The following is an 18,949-nucleotide window of genomic DNA, read 5'->3' on the forward strand; positions in this document are numbered from 1 at the left end:
CCAACACACACTTGGTGTATTACAGCCATTGTGCCAATTTTTGAAGCAACCACGAGTTAGATATGTTCAGATCGCATGATAAGAGAATTAGTTTCCAATACCAGCTAGCTCTGGTTTTTGCATCACCATGAAGCAAATGCTTTTTTTCTTTGGCTTAAGATGGACACAGAATCTTGAGATAAATGAACTGGTGCCTCGTGCACTGTGCGCCATCCCTAGCTCTGCTCCTACTTTTTCAGCTCCTCTCTCTGGCCTTGCTGCACAGATGCTAGCATGGCTGTCACTCATTTTCCCATCAATGTCCAACTTCCCCCTGCTGGCATGAAAGTCTCTGGAGACAAAGCTTCTGTCCTGTTCCAATTTGTACCCCCAGCACTTAATACAGCACCTGGCACTCGGTGGGCCTGGCACTCAGTGAATGTTCTTAAATGAATTCATTACTTTTCATATGCTGTGATTCCACAGATGTTCTCCCTGTGTTGTCTACAGAAAACTGTACTGGAACTCGGCCCCTTAGGAGGGAATCTAATGGAATGATATATGTTGAGGCCATTTTTACTGATGCTACCAAAACCACTTGGTGTTGGGGCTCCAGGAACCAGCTCCCCAGTGTATGGATATAGGAAAAACAGACTCTCAGTGTTCTTCCCCAAGATCTGCAGGCACTGTTGGTCCATCCTCCACACATCCTAAAACCTTCCCTCATAACCAGAATGGTTATGACTGGGATTCTGAACTACAGAACAGGTGGATAGTCTTTCAACATCAGGTTTAGTGGAGAATCTGTATCTTGAATCTAAAATTCCCTTGGGCCATTGAACATCACAGAATTGTTGAGTTGAAAGTGAATAAAACTCACTTTCTGTTGCAGTTTAGTCAGGACAAAATATGTGGGATTAGGCTAGAGCAGTGTATTTTCTTATTTTTTTTAACACTACAGTTTAACATATATGCCACTTCTTCCTATTTCAAAAGTTATTAGTATCCACAGATAATTTATAAATTGAGAGCTAAATACATTTTGGAAAAAGCTTATGATCTGGGTGGGTGATGGGGAGAGATGTGCCCTTTGGCTGGGTCCCAAGAATTATTTTTGCATTAGGATTTAAAAGCAGGCAACCCTGAGAAAGCACCAGAACCTTTTTCTCGCAGAGTACTTTGTGTTAGATTTTTGGAAAAAAAATGGAAATGAAGACCTTCTTTGCAGAGTTTATATACAGGGCTTAATACCCAGATAAGCATAACTATATACAATTTTTATACACAAATTGTTTTTAAATATGTATTCATCATCTATTGCACTTACACATTGTGCAAAAACTGCATTCCATGCCACGCCTGAAATGTTCCAAAGCTCAGTTCTGTCAGTAAATTGCAACCAAGATTTCTACAAAAAAAGACACGAGTGAAAGAGAATGAAGAAGAAAAAAAGAAATATTTTCAGAATACTCTTCTTTCAGGAGTGATTCTAATTTTTATAGATGAAACAATACTTCCACATTTTATCTACACACTAAAGAATTTACTGGTACTGGAAGATTTGGTTTCTGAATTATACTTGCACATTTACATTAAATTTCATCATATTATTTTCATATTACATGACATACTTGTACTGTGTGATCTTTATTTCTCTGGAACAGAGTTTCACAACTTGAATGCTATTGACATTTTGGACTCGATAATGCTTTTCTTGTGGAGGTTTGTCCTGTACATAGTAAGTGGCTTAACAGCAGGCTGGGCTTAGCTCACGCAGTGTCAGCAGCACGTGCAGGGCTGCAAGCTGTTACCTGAATGCAAAATCATGTTGGCTGAGAAGCCCTGCTCTGTGGGATTCACTCTGACCTTTGTACCTGATAGTATTTTTGCTAGAGAGGAAAAGGACCTGTTACAGAATTTTAGCAACCTTCTACTACAAATGTAAAGTAGAATCTTAACCCTATTTCAAGGTGAACAGTGAAGATTTATTAAAATTCCAAATGTGATGAAATTGTAACTTACATAGACTGCAAAAAAGGGAGTGACTCAAATGCACGTCTTTCGATAAACTCTATTTTATTGCAGGATAAATCTCTAGGAAAAGGAAAACATTGCCTTGGTTAGCTATTACCTATATAGTCAGTGGGGATAATAAAATTTGCATTTGATAATGTTGGATATGCAGTTTTTACCTAAACTGTAAAGCTTTGGACTTGTATTTGACCCTCTGGAGATACTACCCCTTCTTACAACCTCTCCTAATAGTCTCACTGTTAGAACCTTCATCAATGACATACACAACTATAGATCTTGATAGATTGTGGTGGTAAACTTTCCTGAGTGCAGAATTGATTAGATGAACTTTCATAGTCTTCATCCATTTGAAACAAGGAGCAAAGCTGTCATCTCCATTTTTAATGTCTAATATTCCAAAGAATACTCACATTTTCACATCTTTCCTGGTTTAGTCCTAGTTTTCTAACTTCATTCAATACCAGAAAAGAAGATGCCCTTTTGAATCATTTGAAATGAAATTGGTTCTCTAATTAATTCATTATTTTGAACTGATTCAGAATTACACTTTCTGTCATACTAAAGGAAATTTATTTGTTGCTTGTTGCTTGATAGTCCATGAAAGCCATGATAGAACCGTCAGAAAACAGCACGACACTGGATTCCCACTTGAAAACACTCTTGGTGGTAGAGGACTCTTACTTCCACTGATTACAATTTGACACTCACTTTTCACCTGCAACTCATCTGTTGGTGGCTCCATCTCTAGAATCTTCTTCTCTCACCTGTCCCACGCGCAGTCACCAGTGGGACTTGCCCTAAGTGACTCTCCGAGGCCAACATCACTAGGTGCTTACAGAAGAGGCAGATTCTCAGCCCTGTTCTAGACCGACTCAGGCAGTTACTGTGGGGGTAGGGTTCAGAGCCCCAGGTAACTGTGGTGCAAGCTCAAGTCTGTTTTAGAGCACTGCTGTGACAGCATGGTTCCCTGTGGTGACTCTTGCTCAGCATTCAAAGGCCTGGAAGACCTGGCTTCACCCTCCAGCTTTCCCTGCATCTCTGTGCCTCAGAAGCTTCCATGTTTTCCCTTTCTCCCACGATATTCTCTCCAAGACGTCTGATGATGCCCACTGCCCCCTTGGAAGTCCTGTTCAACTGGCATTGCTCCCTGGTTCCATCGTCCCTGACCCAGCCCAAAGTCTTCTTCCTCGTCTGGACTCTATATCCATTTCTTTTGATATCGTTACTTGTGCCTTCCATTTCCCCAGAGCATAAACTTCTTGAAAGCATGGATTTGGCCTTGCTCATCTACATTGCCCACTATGTTTAAAACTGACTCATGGAAATGACTCAGGTGTTTATTAAATGAAGGAATGGTTGAGTAGGTAGAAGAAGGAAAAGTGAATTTTTAAAAAGCAGTGTGGTTTTATTATTCCCTGGTCCCTCTGCAGCACTCTGTCAGCTACATAGTGCTTGTTGGGTATTGGTTTGAGCTTGTGTATTTGTTTCCCCTGCAAGATTGTGAGCTCTTGGGAAGGTGGGATCCTGTCTTACTCATTTATGTGTCTCCAGTACTAGGCAAAGTGTTTGGCTTTCTCTTTCAGCTTTAAACAATTGATTGGCATTTTGAAAATGAAGTCAATACATATGCTAGCATAAACTAATTAGGCTACAAAGGATTTTCCAGCAGAAACAATGAAGGGCCTATTCTACCAGCAGTAGTCTCATTTGTTTTTCTCCAAACCATGTTTGCAAGGTTCCGGAGCCCAGATGGGAAAGGTGCTCAAGAGGAACCATGCAGATGTGGTTGTCCCCGTATGGCCTAGAAGTTCTGATCATCATTCAAAGGAGTGTTGTGAGTATCACATGCTGCTATGTTCCTTAAGCCTTGTACTTTTGAGACAAGAATCTATTTGCTGAAGAGGCCCAGTAATTAGCCTAATAAGGATTAATGATGTGCACTTCCCAATATTATGTAGCCATTGTTTTAATTATCTATTTCCAACATGGGTATAATAGTTCCTTAATTGAAATAAGAGAGGGAAGAGATGTATAATTTGGGGCATGCTCGGGCTGACTTGCCCCAATTGGTAGAGTTGGAAACATACCAGGGGATTCCAATTCAATCCCATCAAGGTGGCATGTACCAATGCCATCTCACTATTCCAAGTGATCAATTTCAGTTCATAATTGATCATAATGAAAGGACTAAGAGTCAAAGGGAGCACATAAACAAGTCTAGTATCTGCTAACACTAACCGATAGAATAAATAAAGGGGAGAGTGATCCAACATGGGAAGTGAGATACTCAGCAGACTCATAGAATGGTGGATGTCCTAAATAGCACTCTGGCCTCAGAATCAGCCCTAAAGGCACTCGGATCTGGCTGAAAAGCCCATGAGAGTATTTCAGGCATGGAGAGCCAAGACACTCTGGCAAAAAGATCTCTGTGAGTGAGATCCCAGTGGAAAGAACAGGTCTTCAAAGAGGGAGGTGCCTTTCTCTGAAGGGAGGAGAGAACCTCTACTTTGACTATGACCGTGTCTAAACAAGATAAGAGTCGGAGAACTCAAGGGGCTTCCATAGCCTTGGAAACTCATGACTGGTGCATAGGGAGATTACTGATGCCATAAACAGGAGTGTCAATTTGTAAAGTCAACAACAGGAGTCACTGTGCACTTACTCCTCATGTAGGATCTCTGTCCTTAATGTGCTGTACACTGAGGCTTAATGCTATAACGAGTACTCAAACAGTATATTTCACTTTGTGTTTCTATGGGGGTGCAAACGATTGAAATCTTTACTTAATGTACACTAAACTGATCTTCTGTAAAAAAAAAAAAAAGAAATTATGAATTCCCAACTTGACTCTCACTGGGATTAAACATGACAATAGGTCTGATCTGATTTCATCATCATTTAAAAAAATCATCTATTATTTTTCACTTTATGTTTCTGTGTGGGAGCAAACTGTTGAAATCCTTACTTAAGGTATACTAAGCTGATCTTCTGTATATTAAGATAATTGAAAATGAATCTTGATGTGAATGGAAGGGGAGAGGGAGTGGGAAAGGGGAGGGTTGTGGGTGGGAGGGACGGTATGGGGGGGGAAGCCATTGTAACCCATGAGTTGTACTTTGGAAATTTATATTCATTAAATAAAAGATAAAAAAAAAGAAATCATTAAAAGGTTAACTTATTCAAGATTAGATCATCTAACAACTTTCAGTTGACAGCATTCAAATTAATGTTGTTGGTTTATGTTTTCTTCCCTTTGTTGTATTAAACCAACTTCTTCAAACCTTGTTTGTAAAGGCCAGATGATAAATGTTTCAGACTTGGTGGGCCACATATTGTCTCTGTTGCATTTTCTTGTTTCTTTGTTTCTCTATACAGTCCTTTATAAATATAAAACTCATTCTTAACTTAGGACCTGTATGAAGACAGACCTTGGATCCAATTTCATTAAATACAAATTAAATTAAATACAAATATAATCCGTGGCTCACTAGGCTAATCCTCTGCCTTGCGGCGCTGGCACACCGGGTTCTAGTCCCGGCCTGGGCGCTGGATTCTGTCCTGGTTGCCCCTCTTCCAGGCCAGCTCTCTGCTGTGGCCAGGGAGTGCAGTGGAGGATGGCCCAGGTACTTGAGCCCTGCACCCCATGGGAAACCAGGAGAAGCACCTGGCTCCTGCCATCGGATCACTGCAGTGCGCCGGCTGCAGCACGCTGGCCGCGGCGGCCATTGGAGGGTGAAACAATGGCAAAGGAAGACCTTTCTCTCTGTCTCTCTCTCTCTCTCTCACTCTCTCACTGTCCATTCTGCCTGTCAAAAAAAAAAAACCACAAAGCACATAATAGGTATTCCATGTTAGAGATATGAGACCCTACAGTGTAGACTTCCAGAAGAAACCTTAGAGATTATCCAGCTGGGACCCATATTTGTTTCCTAGATAATGTAACTAAAATCTCATAAATAAGTATGATTAACTGACTTACAAGTGTTGGAGGGATAGCAGGCCTTCAAATGAGTCCTTATGTAATTCAGTCAAGTCATTTTCACTGAGGATTCTGGAAAATGAAAGAGGTACTTCTGAATCAAAATGACAACTAACTGCAGCTGTTTGCTTCATAGGACTAAGTCTGTATGTAGAGGAAACTTTGGTAATGGTGCTGTTTAAATACCCAGATTCTAATTTACTTCTAGGGTGGCAATGTCTGTTGTATTTTAATTTAAACCATTTTTCCCACTCTCCCTTTTTTGTCCATCTCTATACACCTATCCGTCCTTCCCACCAAATCATAAATGTAATGTCTGCTCTGTAGGTCACAATGTCCCTGTTAGAACCTAACACTGGGAGGCACCAAGATTGGCAGAACTGCCATTTCCTTCTGTTTTTTCCCCAAGCCCTACTACCGAAGCCCCATGTTTGAGGTATGCCGGGGCTACAAGTTAAGGTTGACCAGGGAGGCAGTAATGATGGCTGAGTATTTAAATCCCTGCCATCTATGTAGGAGAACAAGACTGAGTTTGAGGTTCCTGAGTTTGACTGACCCAGTCTCACCACTACAGGCATCTGGGGAGTGAACAGTGTATGATAGCATGCTGCCTTTGCCTCTCAAATAAGAAAAATTAAATTTTCTTCCCCTTCCCTTTATCCCTTAGCCTTTCCAACTCCCGTCTTCACTCTTCAGAGGAAACTAGTGTTATTTACTTTTGTGTCAGATGACTCTGATTTTTCCTTTTTCCAAAGATTTATTTATTTATTTGAAAGTCAGAGTTACACACAGAGAGAAGGAGAGGGGAGAAGGTAGAGGGGAAAGGAAGGTCTTCCATCCGCTGGTTCCCTCCCCAATTGGCCACAACGGCTGGAGCTGTGCTAATGAGGAGCCAGGAGCTTCCTCCAGGTCTTCCCATGTGGGTGCATGGGCCCAAGGACTTGGGCCATCTTCCACTGCTTTCCCAGGCCATAGCAAAGAGCTGGATCGGAAGTGGAGCAGCTGAGACTCGAACCGGCACCCATATGGGATGCTGGCACTGTGGGTGGTGGCTTTACCTGCTATGCCACAGTGCCAGCCCTGACTTTGATTTTTCTTACAAGTTTGGGACATCTTTAAACGAAGCATAACCAAAATAAATACAAACTGTGTGTATTGTATTTAAGAAACATCATAAATTAAAAGTCACAACTGCCTGATTCTAGCATTTTCCCATCAGAAATGAGATAGTAGGCTAAGGGGAAACTTTTATCTTTTTTTAAAAAGATTTTATTTATTTGTTTCAGAGTTATAATTACAGATGGAGAGAAGGAGAGACAGAAAGGTCTTCTCTCCACTGGTTCACTCCCCAAATGGCTGCAATGGCTGTAGCTGGGCCAATTGGAAGCCAGGAGCCAGGATCCATGAGCCTCTTTGGGGTCTCCTACATGGGTGCACAGACCTAAGTGCTTGGGCCATCCTCTACTGCATTCTCAGGCCATAGCAGAGAGTTGGATTTAAAGTGGAGCAGCTGGGACTAGAACTGGTGCCCGTACAGGATACCAGCGCCGCAAGTAGCAGCTTAGCCCACTGCACTACTGCAGCACTGCACAGGCCCTGGGAAAATTTATCTTAAAGTGATCATAACCCTTCTCCTTTGTCTGTTATATGTCTTGTTTGTATTCAGAAATAATTTATGATGTCTGTACAAGTTGTCCCAGTGATATAACACGCAAACTGTCGTGAAAAATGTCAATTAATTCCTTTTTTTTATTATGTTACACTCAGCACTTCAAAATTTCTAGTTCACTGGCCTAGGTGACATGATAGATTTTTATTTTTAGTTAATTACTTTGAATGTTAAGTATTTTCCCCCAAAATTGGGAGTCTAAACTGATTCCTTTCAAAAATCAGTAAGGAAAAGATAATTCAACAAATGGACAGTGGACAAAACCTCAACGAAACATAGATGTTCAATAAGTATATAAAGACATTTAAATTTATGAGTAATCAGAGAAATCCAGATTCAGCTGGGAACCCTTTTATTTGCCAGTCACATTAGCAAAAAGACAAAGAGCATCCCGAGGTGAAAAGGTGAAGGGAAGAGTCAGTGTTGGGGCATAGCAGGCTAAGCCGTCACTTGAGAAGCGTAAATTCCATATTGGAGAGCCTGGTTAAAGTCTTGGGCCCTCTGCTTCTGAGCCAGATGCCTGCTAGTGCACCTAGGAGGCAGCAGATGTTGGCCCAAGTGCTTGATTCCTCATCATCCCTGTGGGAGACCCAGAATCAAGTATTAGATCTTAGCTTTGGCCTGGCCCAGCCATGGCTGTTTTGGGCATTTGGGGAATAAAGCAGTGGATGGAAGATTCTGTCTTTCTCTCACTCTCTCATTTGCTCTCGCTCTATCTCCCCCTCCCCCCACTCCCATAGTTCAAGTAAACAAATACATCTTTTTAAAAAGGATGAAGGGAAATGAATGTTCTTATATTCTGTTAGCTGGAGTGTAAGTATGTGTGCACAGCTTTTCTGAAGGCAATTAAAATTTCCTATTTCCGTAGTCTTCATCCATTTTCATTCTTTTTTTTGAGATTTATTTATTTATTTGAAAGTCAAGTTACACACAGAGAGAAGGAGAGGCAGAGAGAGAGAGAGAGAGAGAGAGAGACAGAGAGAGAGAGAGGGGTCTTCAATCCACTGGCTCACTCCCCAGTTGGCCACAATGGCCGGAGCTGTGCTGATCCGAAGCCAGGAGCCAGGAGCTTCTTCAAGGTCTCCCACATGGGTGCAGGGGCCCAAGCACTTGGGCCATCTTCCACTGCTTTCCCAGGCCATATCAGAGATCTGGATCAGAAGTGGAGCAGCCAGGACTCAAACCAGCACCCATATGGGATGCTGGCATGGCCGGCGGAGGCTTTTCCGCTATGTCACAGTGCTAGCTGCCCCATTTTCTTTCTAGACTTCTATTTTGCAAAATGCTTGTCCATGTTCACAAGTGTGCACAAGGATTTTCCTTGCTGCAATACATAAGTGGACATAATTGAAAATCCATCAATAGAGGGATTATTAAGTAAACTGTGAAATGGCCATCCATACTATAGAATATCATGCAGGAGTTAAATGAATAGGGTAACTGACTGAGTACTAGGAGGGAAAGAAATCCAGGAGAAACCATGAAGTGAAAGAACCAAGTTGCAGGATGTTACTATTTAGGTTAAAAAAAGAAAGAAACCACACAACACAGCTATTATGCTCTATGTAAATATGTTTGTAGGTAATTTTTTGGAAGGATATATGCCAAACTCAGAGCAGCAATTATTACCTCATAGGTAGGGAGTTAGGACATAATGAAGGTCTTCACTATCCCTATCACTTTTTATCTACTAAGAATGTAATGGTATTACTGATAAAATGCAAATAAATAGAAGTAGTTTCTTATTTCAAATTCTGTGCCTTGTTAAAACAACCATAGAATTATAATCAACAGATGTTGATTGTGACATGGAGAGGGGAATACTTTTTCTGACATACTGACCTCAAAATAGTAGAACAAGAAAGCTCTTACAATGCAGTTAGTTTTGTGTATTCATGTTTGGGAGCGTGTACTCACAGTGTCTCAGCCCAGCGGTATGCTTTCCATACATTTTCATCATTGAAAGAAATCCAGTTTCCTTGGAAATTTCTGTAAAGGAACACAGTTCACATCCTTGAATGGGTTGGAAAAGAATGAACAGAACGAGGAAAAAAATCATGGCACCCTCATGGGGGAGTATTGAAATACAGAAATATTATCAGCTTTCTAATAAATACCAGTGCTTTTATGTTCCGTAGCTCTCTGCTTCCCAGTTTGCTCGCTCAATAAATAATGAGGGGCCACTGACATAAACAATGAAGCATCCTCTCAGAAGCTTAACTTCATCTCTGTCCAGTCTCTTTGACAGTAAAGACAGTCAATCACTTTGAATATTAAGTATTTTCACCAAAATAACTCAGGTGTCTACACTGACTTCTACAAATCAGTGAGAAAAGGATAAATTATTCAAGAAAAAATGGGCAAAATGTATTGTCACCAATAAGAATAATGAAAACCTATGCAGGTAATACCAGTGCTTTGGCCAAGCGCCCTCTGCTGAAATCTTTCCAAGTACTGAATGGATACAGACAATTTAAAATCAGAGGGACTAAGGTGCTGATGTGGAAAGCCTTTTGGAATACAGCATAGGGTAAAAGTGCCGATCACTGAGCCAGGAGCCAAGCATTACCTCCATAGGAAAAAAAGTGAGAGGAGGTTGGAAGGAAAGACACACAGCCTGAGTTACAGGTGATAGAGTGAGGACCAGGGGATGATGAGGGTGTGTGGGGGTTCATTCTTTCACATTTTATCCTACATTCTATGCACTTTTTAAAAAGTGGGAAGGTACTCATAATCGATACTTGTTTACAAGAAGCTGTTAAATGACTTATATTTAGCTTCAACTTTGAATTGCTGTGAGTGCTTACCTTTAACTCTGTCCTCACTCCTCAGCAACAATGAACATGTGTGTTTTAGGTACACATTTTCCTGGAAGCAGGAGCAGCAATAAAACAGATACCTGTATGCTCACCTTCCTGGTGGATATGTCCTCTCGGGTTACTTTATGCTCATCAATAAAAAGTGCCTAACACTGAACACATCTCCCACTAACGGGCTCTTCTTTCTGACTGCTGTGCTTCTGCCTTATAGACCACCACCATTCTCGCTGTCATCCAGGGAAAGACTGTGGAGTCACGCATTTTTATTTTCTGTTACAATCCATCGCACCATTCTTTAAGCCAGCTTTACAGATGAGGATATTGAATCCAAGCTAAATAACTTGTCCAAAGTCACAAAGCTAATCCCTGGGAGACCTGTGTTCAAAGCCAGGCAACCTGGCTCCAGAATCTATCCTTAAACCTGTTGTATCATCTCTAATAAGTCGGGATGAGGGCTGTGTTTAAGAGTGGGATGAAAGCAATGAGGTAATAACATGGTGAATGTCAATGAATAAAGAATCAGGAAAAGGAGTAAGGGCAATCACATGAGACTGTAGAAGGGACACAAGTCTAAGAAGAGAAGGAGGATAAGAAAGCTCACAAGCAAAGTGGCCACTTGGGGGTGAACCAATGGAAAAAGGAAGACCTTTCTCTCTGTCTCTCTCTCTCTCACTGTCTAATTCTGCCTGTCCAGAAAAAAAAAACACACACACACACAGAGTCAACATAAGGTGGGGACTTGAGGAGGGCTCAGAAGATCTTGGGGAAAAGCTGCTGAGACAGGCAGGCTGTAGGGAACCCTGAGGAAGGGAGATTCTTACAACATGCTTAAGGTGCCGTTGTAGCTGTTGGGCTCTGGTAAAGGAACTTTGTGAAGCTTCTGCACTGGGCTGAGGCCAGTGCATGAAAGTGTCTCATCTTTGCAGGTGCAGAGCTCACAGACATTTATGGTGGCAGCCGCATTCAGGGGTTGATCTGTGACTTCAGTTAGGGTTGAGTGCTGAGTCTGAACCTGGCCTGGATGTAGATCTGTAGTCTTCTTCAGGGATGGAGAATGGCCAGCTTTTGCAGTGGGTACCAGAGTTATGGTTAGCTCCATCTTGGAAGGCTGAGCTATGACACTGGGTGATGTTGGGTGCTGAGCTTGATGCTGACCTGCTGTTGGAACTGTCATCTCATTGTCCCCTGGGGACTGAGTTACGAGCTCCTTTAGTGGCTCTGTAGACTGAATTAGGGTCATTTGCATGGTAGTAGAAGGTGTAGCCTCTGTAGTACGTTGTGGAGTTTGGGTAATTTCCAGGTCCAGAGGCTTGACTGTGACTTGAGGCAGGTTTGTATACTGAGTCTGAATCTGGACTGGAGGTGAAAATGTCACCTCAGGGTACATTGGATAAGGAGGAGGAGATATAGACTTGAAGGCTGTAGAATGTTCATCCTGTGTAGTGGGTACCTGAGTTATGGTTGACTCTAACTTCGAAGGTTCAGCTGTGCCACTGGGTGACATTGGATGCGGAGTTTGATCTTGACTTGGTTTTGGAACTACCATCTCATAATAAACTGGAGGCTGATAGACCACTTCATTATGTGGCCCTGGAGGCTGCCCTGAAGTCTCCTGCATGGTTGGGAGTGGTTCACCCTCCACAATGGATTCTGGAGTTAGGGTAAGTTCTACATCAAAAGGTTGAACTGTGACTTCTGTCAGGGTTGGATGCTGAGCCTGAACCTGGTCTGGTTGTGAAAGTACCTCCTCATGGAGCACGGGAGGTACTTTAGTCTTCTTCAGGGCTGTAGAATGTTCAGCCTTCCTGGTACGCTTTGCATTTATGGTAAGCACTGTGTCCAAAGGCTGAACTGTGATGTGAGGCAATGTTGGATATTGAGCTTGATTATGACCCAGTGTTGGAACTGTCACCTCTTGATGTATTGGAGATTGGGTTACACCCTCCGTGGGAGGTTGACTGGAGGTCTCCTGCATGTCTGTAGAGGGTTCAGTCACCACACTGCTGGTTTCTGGAGTTATGTTGAGTCCCAGGTCCAGATGTTGAGTTGTGACTGGAGTCAGGTTTGGAGATGGAGCTGTAGTCTTGCTCAGGTCTGTAGGATGCTCAGCCTCTGTAGTAGGTTCTGTAGTAATGGTAAGTGCCAGGTCTAAAGGTTGAATTGTGACACTGGGTGATAGTGGAGGTTGATTTTGACCCTCATGATGCACTGGTGGCTGAGCTACAGATTCTTTAGGTGGAGTCTCCTGCACATTTGTGGCAAGTTCAGCCTCTGTAATGGGCTGTGGAGTTATTGTAAGTGCCAGATCAAAAGGTTGAAATGTGATGCGGGGTGATTTTGGAAACTGAGCTTGATCCTGAGCTGGTGTTGGAACTGTCATCCCCTGATATCCTGGGGGTTGAGCTATACCCCCCTTAGATGGCCCTGGAAGCTGAACTGGGGCCTCCTGCATGATTGGAGAAAGTCTGCCTTCCATTCCAGGTTGTGTAGTTATGGTGAGTTCCACATCCAAAGGTTGACCTGTGACTTTGGTCAGGTTTGGTTGCTGAGTTTGAAGCTCCTGCTGGGTTGCAGACGATTGAGTGTTAGGGAAGTCTTGTGCCTCGGCTGGGGCTATATTTTGCACTGGATCTTGTTTTGCCTCCTTGAGGGGCTCTAGAGGCTCAGCTCGAGAAAGTTCCATCTTTTCAGGCAGTGCCGGAGGCTTGGCAAGAGGAGGCCCAAGCTGGGTTGGAGAAAATTCAACTTGCTTGGTGGGAACTGTAGGCTGGGCAGGTCCTTCCTGCTGACTGGGGTAAGGATAAACCTCTGGAGTGGGCTTTAGGGTTCTGGTAAGGTCAATATCCACATGTTTTGGTTTGGTTTTAGACAACCTTAAATGCTGAGTTCTGAGTATTTCTTCTGGAATATGAGGTGAAAATGCCATATTCATTGGGATAGCATCACTCATCTCTGGGAAGATATCTGAAGGCTGGTTTGTGTTTCCCTGTTGGAGTGGTAATTGGTAAGCACTCACAGGGCGCTCTAGAGGTGGAACGGAAATCCCCTGCTGGCTTGGTGAAGGTTCCTTCAGTTCTTCAGGCTGAGCTGGGACCCCTGGAAGTGGGGAGTGCTCATCCTCTTCCAGGGGCTTTGGCTGCTGAGCTGTGTCTGCCTCCTGGTCTTTCAAAGGCTCAGGCTCCGTAGGGAACACTGAGGCGTGGGCTTGGGCTTCCTGATGGATTGGAGAAGGTCCAGCCTCCACGGGGGTCTGTAAAATTTCAGCTGTTTCCTCCTGCTGGGTCGTAGAGGGTTTCTCATCCTGCATAACTTCTGGAGATTGAATTGGCAGTGGTTCGACCTCTTCAAGAGGCGTTGGAGGCAGAGCTGCGACTGAGGCCTGCGTTGTTGTGACCTCGTGGCTGACTGGAAATGTTTCCACTTCTGCTTCAGGTTTTGGTGTTAGGGTCAGCTGCAGGTCTGGAGGTTTAGTAGTCACATTGGGCAAGTCGTACTGCTGAACTTGATGGTGACCGGGAGGTAAAATGGTCACTGTGTGATGACTTGGAGGCTGGGCTGGGACTTCTGTCTTCTTTCCAGAAGATTCAACCTCCTCAGAAGACTCAGAGGGCCGCCTTGGTTGCTCCTGCTCACTGATATAAGGTTCGGTCTCCATAGGAGGGACTGGAGTCAGAGCTAGGGCCTCCAGCTGGCCTGGAGGAGCTTGAGTCTCCACCAGGGCCTCCGCGTACTGAGCAATCTGCTGCTGTTCTCTGAGAGAAGGCTCTGTCTCCACGGGAGGGCCTGGAGGAGGCTGAGTCTCCACCAGAGCCTCCGCATACTGAGCTATCTGCTCCTGTTCACGGGGAGAAGGTTCTGCCTCCACGGAAGGGCGTGCAGTGTGAGCTCTGGGTGCCTGCTGGAATGGGGAAGGTTCTGTCTCTGCAGAAGGGACCGGAGTCTGCTCTGGGGGTTCCTGCTGGGCTGGAGAAGCTTCTGTCTCCAGGGAAGGGCCCAGAGTTTGATATGGGGTCTCCTGCTGGGCTGGAGAGGGTTTGTTCTCTACAGAAGACTCAACATACTGAGTGGGCTGCTCCTGATCACTAATATAGGGTTCTGTCTCCACAGAAGGGCCCGGAGTCTGAGCAGAGCCCTCCTGCTGCACTGGAGAAGAGTCCCGCTCCATGGTGGGCTCCGGAGTTATGGTCAGCGCCACATCTGCAGGCTTGATGGTAACATTGGGCAGGTTATAACGGTGAACTTGATTCTGATCTGGAGACCAGTCCGTCCCCTTCTGAATCTGTGGAGTCTGAGCTATGATAGTCTCTTCAGGAGATTCTAGCGCTTGAGCTCGGGGATCTTGCTGTACTGGAGATTTGACTTCCACAGGGAGTGCCGAAGGCTTCTCCGGGTCTTCCAGTTGGCTTCTAGAAGGTTCGATCTCTGGAGACTCAGAAGGCTGAGCAGGCTGCTCCTGATTGCTGGAGGAATATTCAGTGTTCACAGGCAGGCCGGAAGGCTGAGCTGGGGCCCCCTGCTGGGCTACAGATGGGCTGACTTCCTCAGCATACTCTGAGGGCTGAGCTGTGGCATCATTTTGGGTAGAGAAAGGTCCAGTCTCCTCAGGGAGATCTGAGGTCTGAGCTAGACCCTCTTGAGTCCAAGATTCCACCTTCCCAGGGAATTCTGGTATCTGCTCTGGGGCCTCTTGTTGGGCTGAGGGGAGTCCCACTCCCTCAGGATGCCCCAGAGGCTGAGCTGGAGCCTGCTCCGTGCTTGGAGTAGACTGAACTTCCTCACCTGCCCCTGAGGCTTCTGTCAGCTCCGTGTCTGCAGGTTTCAGTGTGACGCTGGGGAAGTTTGCTTGGAGAGCTACAATCTGAGGTGAGGATGGAGTGTTAAGACTGTGATACACTGATGCCTGACCTACTACTTCTGCAGTAGCAAATGGATTCTGAGCGGGGGCCTCCTGCTGCAATGGAGATGCTTCTTCCTCGGGCTGCTGCAGGTCTGCACCTGGGCCCTCTTGCTGGGGTGAAGGAGGTTCATCTGGTTCAACGGCCTGTGGAGGAGGAGCTTGTCCTTCTTGCTGTGCGGAGGAGGATTGGATGGGCTCCTGAGTCTCTGGATTTTGAGTCTGGCCCTCCAGCAGGAATTGAGATGGTTCAGCCTGCTCAGAGGGCTGTGCAGGTTCCCCTGGGTTCTCCTGGGATTCCGTAGGAAAACCACCAGGATAGACCCCATAGTCAGCCAGCAACACTTGATTTTGACCCTGAAGCTTGGCCGCTTTGTCTGGAGTTCCAACACCAACCTTAGGAAGCCGTCGACGCCGAGCTAGATCTTTCTTGGGGGTCAGGGGTGAAACAATCAACTTGTTTCCTTGTGAATCCTGACTGTCTAGAGGCAGAACGAATGCTTCCAATGACTGGTGAATCTTTCCTTCCAGTCGAGGAGGCAGAGCCAGGGGCTGAACCTGATCCCCGTCTAGCACGGGAATCGCCTCTGGTAGCCTTTGTTGTCGAGTCAGCCTATTGAAATACTGCTTTGGAACAGCAAGCTGTTCTGACTCTGGGGGCACCCCTTGAGCTGAATCCATGTCCAGAAAAGGAAGCAAACTCACAGTGGACTCTCGAGGCGAGGCCAGCATCTGGGAGAGAGCAGAAGACCCCAGGTAATCAAAGCCGCCGGGGTCTGCCGGGGGTGTGAGTGCGTCAGGCGATTCAGGTGGGAAGTTCGGGGAGTGGGAAGACCAGGGCTCAGAGAGCCAAGGGAGGCTGGAGGTCAGCTGGACCAGGTCCTGGGCCCACTCCAGAGGCTGAGTCGCCTGGACTGGCAGCCACAAAGGCTGCCAGTTGAAGAGGAGCCATGGGACCCACAAGCACAAAGGGGTCATTGACGGGGTTTTCAAGATACAGTGACTCAGGCTGCTGGGGCACATGCAGTATGCCCTGAGCATGAGCTAATGAATTTTCAGGATACAGTAACTCAGGCTGCTAGGGCACACACAGCATGCCCTGAGCATGAGCTAATGAATTATGGCAGCCCCTTAGAGGGCATGCCTTAGCAACTGTGCACCCCGCCCCACCCTTTATGACACCTGACCTTTATTTACACATTCTTTATTAGGCTCCGCCTCCAGGGCTCTTCTGCTTTGAGCCAGGGCAGCCTTTTTCTACAGCCATTGGGTCACAGACCCAGGTGGCTCCAGAACCCCAGCAGCCCACTAGTGTGGGGTGGGGCTGGGGAGGTGGACTTTCCCAAGGAAGTAACAGGGCTGTTTTTTTTTTGGGGGGGGGTCTTCAGAGTTATCTGGTTCTGGTTGCCAGCTTGAAGTTTCCTCCTCCAAGTTCAAATCCAAGAGCTGTCTTTCCTCCCATCAGGGCCCTAACTGGCCCTATTATGCTTATTTATTATGGAACGAGGCCATTTCCTCTAAAGTCTCAGTATCCTTGTTTTCATATTTGACAGTTCTGTTAGGTAGGGGCTACAATGAAATCAGTTCTTAGAAGATTTCTGTAGAGACATGGGCAATTCAGTGTGGGTGTGATGATTAGAACAGAAATCAATAGCAGTTTACATTGGCATAGGAAAACTTCCTCCATTCTACCCTGGCTCAGTACAGCTGCTAGCCTAGAAGTAACAATGGCACTTTTTCGTGGTTTTACCCTGTGTGGCCCATAGAGAAGATACGTAAGATGTTAATGTCCACAAAGCATACTGCTGTGACCAGAACCCAGCTGACTTCCTTCAGAGCCCTTTTCATAATCTATTTTATTATGCACTGTCTGACACAGCTTCTACTATGGAAACTCCAAGAGAGGTCTCTATCTTATTCCCAGTACCTAGCACATGACTTGGCATATGGTAATGATTTTCATATTTTTAAAATTTGAAATGATTATTTGAGAGAGAGCTCTTATGTACTGGATTATTTCCCAAATACCTGCAATGGCTGAGATGGGGCCAGTCAAACCAGAAGTCAAGAACTCAATCCAGCTTTGCCATATGGGTGGCAAGAACCCAACTACCCAAGCCGTTGCTGCTCTCAAAGTCTGCATTAGAAGGAAGCTGGAGTTAGGAGCCAGATCTGTATGTTGAACCCCAGGTACTCTGAATGTGGGATACAAATGTCTTTATTGCCAAATACTCCAGTAATGGTGTTAAAAATGGAAGTGAGGCTGGCGCCGTGGCTCAATAGGCTAATCCTCCACCTGTGGTGTCGGCACAGCGGGTTCTAGTCCCGGTCAGGGCACCAGATTCTGTCCCGGTTGCTCCTCTTCCAGTCCAGCTCTCTGCTGTTGCCCAGGAGTGCAGAGGAGGATGGCCCAAGTCCTTGGGCCCTTCACCTGCATGGGAGACCAGGAGAAGCACCTGGCTCCTGGCTTCGATTCGGCGTGGTGTGCCAGCCGCAGCGCGCTGGCCGCAGTGGCCATTGGAGGGTGAACCAATGGAAAAAGGTGCTCTGAGGCCAGTGTACCATGCTGATCCGATGGCAGGAGCCAGGTGCTTATCCTGGTCTCCCATGTAGGTGCAGGGCCCAAGCACTTGGGCCATCCTCCACTGCACTCCCGGGCCACAGCAGAGAGCTGGCCTGGAAGAGGGGCAACTGGGACAGAATCCAGCGCTCCGACCGGGACTAGAACCCGGTGTGCCCGCGCAGCAAGGCGGAAGATTAGCCTATTGAGCCGTGGCGCCAGCCTGGAACATCTTTCTTTCTCTGTTTCTCTCTCACACTGTCCACTCTGCCTGTCAAAAAAAAAATGGAAGTGAAGGGGCTGGCGCTGTGGCTTAGCATGTAAATTCGGTAATTCTGTGCCTGAAGTGCTGGGATCCTGTTCCAGTCCTACATGTGACTACAAGGTGTACAGATTTTATTCTGGTGGGTATGAGTCCAGACAGGTGGAATGCAGGCAGTTTCTTCAGTAATTGCACTGGGTAGACTTCAGTGGGATTGAGAAATTTAGAACTAATTGTTGCAGTCCTGGTGTTGCAGGGTACAGATCTCCCAGGGTGGGGGGTATTTTTTTTAAATGAGCTGATGTTGGTGCTAACCCCCAGAAATGAAAGGGCATCGCTCTGGCTCATACAGTGTGTGAGTGTAACTCTGGAGTAATGCCACAAACTATCACCATTGCAGGATGTAGAGAATCTTTGCTTTGCCCTACAAGTTGTGCTGACTGATTCTGGTAGGAGTGTTACAGAGGCCCACTGTGAACTCTTTCTTGCAGACTCTGGAGCTCTGTAGCAGTGGGGGATGGTAGGGGAATAGTGTGGCTTCCCTTCTCCACGCCTGGAAGTTGCTGAGACCCCAGTTAGCTCCCCAGGCTGAATATGGCAGTCCTGTCTTGTATAGATGACATAATAATGACACGTGGTAGTGTATGAATCCTGGAGAATGAAAAAAACAGTCATTTAGAACATCTATTTTAGACCATAAATGATAACAAAGCACTTTCTATTTGTTCTCTTTCAAATAAAAACAAGAATAAA

General features: G+C 45.4%; 3 protein-coding genes across 6 annotated transcripts in view; 1 reads left to right on the plus strand and 2 right to left on the minus strand.

Annotated features, from left to right (window-relative positions):
• LOC103346476 (leucine-rich repeat-containing protein 37A2) overlaps positions 1–9,669 on the minus strand; it is a 32,604-nt gene extending 22,935 nt beyond the window's left edge. For 3 of the 4 annotated variants that reach the window (XR_011385808.1, XR_011385807.1, XM_070067678.1), the window contains exons 1-3: positions 5,993–6,187; positions 2,002–2,073; positions 1,307–1,387 (exon numbers count right to left, since the gene is read on the minus strand). Coding sequence is in view for 1 of the 4 variants with exons in the window: in XM_070067678.1 (XP_069923779.1) it covers positions 1,307–1,387; positions 2,002–2,073; positions 5,993–6,126 (287 nt within the window). In the remaining 3 variants the exon portion in view is untranslated. Of the gene's footprint in view, positions 1–1,306; positions 1,388–2,001; positions 2,074–5,992; positions 6,188–9,578 lie in introns of those variants that run through there. The other variant, XR_011385809.1, reaches the window with a different exon arrangement.
• Positions 1–18,949, plus strand: part of LOC127482659 (zinc finger protein 286A-like) — a 151,042-nt gene that overhangs the window by 111,785 nt on the left and 20,308 nt on the right. The window contains exon 8 of the mRNA XM_070067679.1: positions 3,749–3,847. The gene's annotated coding sequence lies outside the window, so the exon portion shown is untranslated. The remainder of the gene's footprint in view (positions 1–3,748; positions 3,848–18,949) is intronic.
• Positions 10,559–18,949, minus strand: part of LOC127489827 (leucine-rich repeat-containing protein 37A-like) — a 63,938-nt gene continuing 55,547 nt past the window's right edge. Inside the window, exon 2 of the mRNA XM_070067676.1 lies at positions 10,559–18,847. Within this exon, the coding sequence (XP_069923777.1) occupies positions 11,298–16,415 (5,118 nt within the window). The 5' untranslated portion in view covers positions 16,416–18,847 and the 3' untranslated portion in view covers positions 10,559–11,297. The remainder of the gene's footprint in view (positions 18,848–18,949) is intronic.

The sequence above is a fragment of the Oryctolagus cuniculus genome, unplaced genomic scaffold (assembly GCF_964237555.1).
Source record: "Oryctolagus cuniculus unplaced genomic scaffold, mOryCun1.1 SCAFFOLD_55, whole genome shotgun sequence".
In the NCBI taxonomy this organism is placed as follows: Eukaryota; Metazoa; Chordata; class Mammalia; order Lagomorpha; family Leporidae; genus Oryctolagus; species Oryctolagus cuniculus.